At 33.9% G+C, this 6,631-nt stretch overlaps 1 protein-coding gene across 1 annotated transcript; it reads right to left on the reverse strand.

Moving 5' to 3' along the window:
• Positions 1-809: 809 nt before the first annotated feature.
• LOC134259591 (uncharacterized) lies at positions 810-4,048 on the reverse strand. The gene is made up of 6 exons (XM_062742197.1): positions 3,913-4,048; positions 2,683-2,859; positions 1,904-2,079; positions 1,505-1,622; positions 1,153-1,219; positions 810-948 (listed from the first exon to the last, which is right to left on the reverse strand). The coding sequence occupies exons 1-6, from the start codon at positions 4,000-4,002 to the stop codon at positions 923-925; spliced, it is 654 nt and encodes a 217-aa protein (XP_062598181.1). The 5' UTR covers positions 4,003-4,048; the 3' UTR covers positions 810-922.
• Between the last annotated feature and the right edge of the window lie 2,583 nt (positions 4,049-6,631).

The following is a 6,631-nucleotide window of genomic DNA, read 5'->3' on the forward strand; positions in this document are numbered from 1 at the left end:
AATAATGGTAATTTCCATTCCTACGTCGATACGATATATCCTGGTATTTTGAGATAAAAGACACCACGTCAACTTCTCTTACTCATGCAGCAATATAACTACACTACCTGTATACGGAGTTTACATATCTCAATTGATTAAATATACGCAAGAGCATGCTCTAGGTATTAACAGTTTCTACAACGAGGTAAATTATTGACATACAAGTTGATAAAACAAGAATTTCAGAAAGCTATTTTAAAGTCTTCATTTCGTAAGTTATATAGTCGATACAATGACCTTGTCTGCAAATATAATTTATTATTTAGTCAAATGCTGACTGATGTTTTTCATACTTATCGTTAGTCCATTATTTAAACACTGAATTGACGACAGATTTTCCTGTTATTTCCGAATCAAAACAAGAAGCACACGGCGGGTGTGACCGTCGACAGGGCATGCTCAATCCTCCATGGCACCTTACCCACCCTCCAATGTTTTGGAGGTTCGTGTTTACTCTGCTCCTATTTTGTATTGTTTTATGGGCTTTTGATATGAAATAATGTTCGTTATCTCCATATGTTTCATTACATAAGATGTGGACACCATAAAGATCCCTCATTGCTCTATGGCCCTGAGTGACGAAATACCACCCCAGCATCAAGTGGTGGCGTTCCCATATGAGTGAAAAATTCTGAAGTTGGACAAGTAAACGAAATAAGTGAAAGAATATGGTGTGACCAGTCGGTAGGGGATGCTCACTCCTCCTTGGTATCTGATCCCACCTCTGGTGCTTTGTAGGTCCGTGTTTGCTCTGCTCCTATTTTGTATTGTTTTGGACTTTTGATCTTGAATACTGTTCGTTATATATCCATATGTTTAGTGAAAACAGGTATAGTTATTTTGTTAGTCATTTCTATTTCAACCTAATCGCTGTCATATCTTACTTACCATCTTCATTTGCTTCCCCTGAAATAAAAATATATTTTCAATTGTGTATCATCAAATTCATAATTACAATAAGCAAATGCATTAGTTTACTTTGAGCTCTGCAAATACATAAATTAAATGTTTAAAAGAATTTCTTTCATTCAATTTTTCTTAAAATTGCATTGGAATAAAGCTAAATTAAAATTACATCTACATGCATTTGTATGTGTGTTTAATTCTCACCTTGTCTGATTCCTTTCAGTTCAAATTCAACTGTTGAAAAAAGCTTTGTTTTCCTGTTATAAAATACCTGAGGGAAATAAAGAACTTAATTCTAAGTTTTCTGATTATTTAACTTGTTCTATTGAACCTCTGCCTTAAGATATATTTTTGTAAATATATTGGGAACTTCATCACTGAGCCTAAATAGTAATTTAATCAAATATATGACTAGTGCTAAACTTCATGCATACCTTTAAAATAACTGTATTTTCACTTAAATTTATTTTAATCTCTAAAGAATTTGTTGAAAGGAGAAATAAAGTAATGGCTCATTTAGTTCTAATTTCGATTGAATCAAAAGCAAATAAAATACCATAGTGATTAATTCTCCTATAGGCAAAGTTTTAAAAAGTTCCATAACATCCTCATGGTAAAGAGATGACGATTCCAGAAGCTGTGCTGAATTTAAACTTACAAGAATGTCTTTCTCTCTATAAAAATGAATAGTTAATCAGTAAAGTAAACAATATAGATACATTTGTACATTACTGTATAAACGTGTTTGTCATTTACTGAATATAAATCGTAAATTACATGAAAGGGTTTAACAAAGAACACTTGATAGAATGCATTATATTTTGACACAGATGTAGATCAAATAAAGCTTTGGTTTCGTGGGTCGTCTTTTTTCGATCGATTTTAAGTTCTGTTTGCAGCATATTTTGCAGTAAATTATGGGAGCTGATCAACCAACATTTCAACAAAAACTTACTTCACATGAAGATATTTCGCAAGAATGCCATTCTCATCTAGGGTACAGAATGCATGGAAGTTCGTTTCATCTTTCCTGGAAATTGAACAAAGGAACCCCCCTAAGGGATCCCCTTTATCAGTATCCTCCCGTTGGTGCCTCACAAAGATTTCAGATACCAGAATTGTCTCGTCAAGCTGAAAAAGTTCAAATGAAAGGATTCACTGACTTTCTTTCAATGAAATTTAAAAAGGTCTCTATGAATCTTTAAATTATTTTTAAATGTTAAATAGGTTTAAACACGGGCGCTTGACGTTTTGTTTTAATACTTTCATTCATATATAGTATTTGGATGTTTTTTTTTACAATGGAGAGAAAGGTTTAAAATATCAAGTACCCGTGATTACAAATATTGGCATTTTACGTTTGAAGAAGTTTCAACTTTCCAACTTTCAAGTAATTCAGTCATTATTATTCTAAATTAATTAAATGCTTTAAGAATGCATTTGTTTGCTTCTTTCTTTTTTATATTTGACGCCACCACTTGTCGGAGAATGCTGCGCATTTGGACCTGCACTCAGTACTTAAGACATTTGAGCAGTGAGGGATGTTTTTTTTTGTTCTAGCATTTCAGCACCTGCGGTAACTCATACCTCACTTTATAAGTATCCAATATTTATTGATTTGTTTATTTAAAGGAGCAGTTATTTACAATTGCTTCTTTTTCCTCCACACTTTAATTCATTAAGTATATGTATATTTTTTATAGGTCATTATAATTGGCGTCGTTGCTATTTTACCTCAGAACTTGTTCGAGTGTTAATTCGCTGAAGACATCTTATCACTTCTCTCTCTATACCAATGTCGTTTTGGGTATTCGGACCGTCTGTGACGTCACTTGATGAAGGATTGTCTATCACGCCTGTTGATGGAAGATCGTCTGTGACATCAGTTGATGGTAGATAGTTTTCTGTGTTCTGTAGTGAAATGGAAACACATTTGAGATATATACACGTTACTTTTTTCTTACCAGCTATTAGTATACCGGTATCACGGTAGCTTACTACGTAAAACCCTTGCTCTGTGATCAGAATGTTGTAGATTCAAACCCAAGACGAGAGTGACACAAGCCGATATGAAATAGTCTTTCGTCAAGCGCTAGGCACATTTTGGGAAGCTTTGGGGTCTTTTGAATTGGACTACCTGGAGTGCCGAGTATAGCTCAACATCGGTTTATGATGACCTTATATGAGTGGAAAAACCTCGAATGCGACGTAAAATTACATACATACATTCATTCAATCAATCCATCACTTTACTATAGAGATGACGAAAAATTATCAAGCTCAATAAGCTATTAAAACAATACAATTAGGTAGCAAGGCAAAGGCGGACCTCTTAAAGAATAAGAATGGAATCCGTGCCATGGAGGAGTAAACACCCCGTGTCCACTGTTCACGCCCTCGTCATCATCGCGCAACCGGGAAAATCCGTGGACAATTCAGAGTGGAAATAATGTTCTTGTATATACATTATTTCCTCTTGTAAGTATACAATGCCGAATACGCAGTTTTACAAACAAAATAAAATCTTCTACACATATAATTAATTGTTTATAAACCGATACAGTCTTTTTGCAAGTATGATTTAAAAAATCAGCATATGAACCATGTTTTACAAATGCCGTTTTAAGTATCTTGTACACCCAAAGTCATCGTCGATATAGTAAGAGAATGTAATTTATTGGGGTAATTTTTAAGGAAGTGATGAATTCAAATTTCTCACCAGAGTGTTTATATGACCGTACAGTATATACATTTTCATAATTAAAATCAAATGTTTAATCATTGACAAGTTACCTTTCCCCTTATTAAGAGTTTCAAAGTGTGCGATGGATAATGCTCAAATAAGTTTGCAAATTTGCATTTCATTTCCTGATTTTTGTTTCATTTACTGTAAAATTTTCCTACATGAAGAAATCATTTTACAAAATTTCAAAAGAATGAGGCGAGTAATGTATATTTACATACCAGATTAATGCATCTTCTGGCCTTTACAAGAGGAATTAAACCATCCACGTCATCAAAACCATTCGGTTCTCCAAAATCTCCATTCTTCATCTACAGAAAGAAGTGTCATAATTGATAATTGATACAAGGTATTCATAATTATTGTCCTGGTTTTAAAAAGAATCTGTTCTCTTTTATAATAAATATTAGGAGATAACGAATAATTTAAATTTGATAATTGCAAATGTTTGATTAGCCTGAAAATTAGAATGACAACAAAAATAGCCCCTTTGTCTCAGAAATAATAAATTGAACCTGATAATTGACTGAACATTTGGTTTTAAATGTTTGCTAATATTTGGATATAACGTTGAGATCATGACAAGGAGCACTGGGTGGATGTAAACGGTTGGCAGGGGAAGCCTGAGACATGTCTAAATTTTACAACATATTAAATAATTGTGTGCTTTATTTTAAATTGAAGCACAACATATAGACCTCTCAATTAGGCCGAACATAAGACATCATTAGATTATTTCACAATTTTACATACCTGAAATAAAAAAAATGGGATTACATAACACCTTTGCAGAAAGAAGAATAGGCTGGTATGAAAAGGTATTAAAATCTTTTAAGTAGTTGTTCGAACAGATGAAATGTTACAACGAAGCGTACATTTGTATACATATCATCAAAGTAGAAAAACGGGTACATGTGTACTAGACCAACAAAGCATATAACAAGTTGTTTCTTGCTTATTGGTATGTTTAAAGGGCATTCTGAAAAATATATCGCACATGGTTTTTTTCTGTCTAGACTGAGGATGCCTTTTGTGACATCTTGCAAAAATAACATGGTTTCATATTTTTTCTTTAATAAAGTGGAATTTCACACATTTGATTATGTATTAAATCTATTCTAAGTTTTGTAGCTTCCTTCAATTCATGAAATGGTTCCTGTCTAAGCGACTCTCGATAAGACTGTAAAGCCCCGTGTAAGTGCCCCACAACTTGCTGACAGATTCCTAGTATCTGTCAGGATATATCTCGACTTTGTAAGGCCACGTATGATCCATCATCGTAGAGCAGCAGTGTGTGTAGATCTGTAAGTGACTGTTTATACTGAGTTGTATTACCTAGTCTATAGTGGGATAAAACAGTCAACATTCCTACTAAAACAGTTGGTGGAATAAAAAACTCGCGTATATTTAGCAGTGTTTAGCTCTGGATCGAAAAGTTTTAATGTTAATTCTTCAATAAGGTATCTATTAGAATGAAATCTGATTGTCACCGCCCAAGCACTTTTAATTCTCCTAGACAAAGACAGACCACTTAAATATTCCCTATACATATATCTACCTCCATGATATTTAATACCATCATGCATAACATAGGGCTTTGATAGTCTTTGTTTAGTCCGGTTAGTAACACAAAGTGCCTCATTGTATCTTCCGGTCCTATAGTAATGGATAGTTAAATACACTGAGTGGGAGATGGTTCCAATCTGCGATGACATTTTCAAGATATTGCAAATCATTCTGTCCAAACAGTACAATTGTTTATGGTTGAAATATGAAGTATTGTTTATAATCTCGAAGGCTACATGAGCAAGAGAATCAGCTGTCCAGATTTGTAGGGTTAACAATTGGTATGGTGTCAGTGATGAATGTAATATTAAGTACTCTAAAGTCCTTAGAAAAATAAAACAATTGTTCAAAGAATTCAAAGAAAAATATGCATAATATACTTCATATGAAAAACAATAATCATTACATCCAATGTCGTAACAATGTCCTCTGGATGAGGGGATCACTAATGACAGATCGTTCAGGGCTGGCTCAAGGAGAGATCTTAGTGTGGACTAAGGAGTACACAGGATACGCCTAGTCTGAAATACTGATCAAGTTGTTCTAGAAGAGATTAACGTGCAGCACCAACAATTTTGTTCACAAACATATTGTTCTGAGGAATAAAAAAATTGGCAAATTTGCCACGATACACACAGAAAATGAGATACTTAAAACACATCCAAAAGCATTCCAGTAGATTGTTAGGATGCCAACTCAAATGTCCAATTTGTATTAACCAGAACATTGTAGTCTTCATGAAGTAAGAACACAGTAACAGTTCCTCTACGTTTCTATTGATCTCTTCTTTGAGAAATATTTTGAGGAGTCCATAACATAAAAATTGGGTATGATTCAGTTTTTGTTCGGCTAGCGAAAATGACAACCTCCACTCTAGATCATTTCTACTGGAAGTACTTTTACTTCCAATAGGTACACAATGATAACCATTGTTTAAAATATCTTGAAGCACAGTTGCAGGAGGCCATTTGTGCCAACGACATCTTTTTATCCAGTTTTTTGTACAACTTGGCCAATATTTGCAGCTGAAACAAAATGTTTGATCAAATTCAAAAGCTCCAAGATAACCACTCGCACAGGGACCATGAGCAGTAACATTTTGGCTACCTATTTTAATAGATTCATGTTGAAACTGTTCTTGTCTCCATATCAAACTTGATATATAAATTCTACTTTTGAATGTAATGAGTGACGATCTGATGGCTTTGCTGCGATGGGATGTTAAGAGCTGTAGTCTAACAAAACCTGGAGATGTATCTGTGTCTTCCATGAATATGATAGTATGATCACGTGATGGATTATAATCTCTGAACTGAGAAATGTCGTTTATTAGTTTATGACAACTAGACCATGCCATGTAATCCAGGTCAGATG

This window comes from Saccostrea cucullata, unplaced genomic scaffold (assembly GCF_032062105.1).
Source record: "Saccostrea cucullata isolate Sc308-1 unplaced genomic scaffold, CSIRO_AGI_Scuc_v1 ctg11007, whole genome shotgun sequence".
In the NCBI taxonomy this organism is placed as follows: domain Eukaryota; kingdom Metazoa; phylum Mollusca; class Bivalvia; order Ostreida; family Ostreidae; genus Saccostrea; species Saccostrea cuccullata.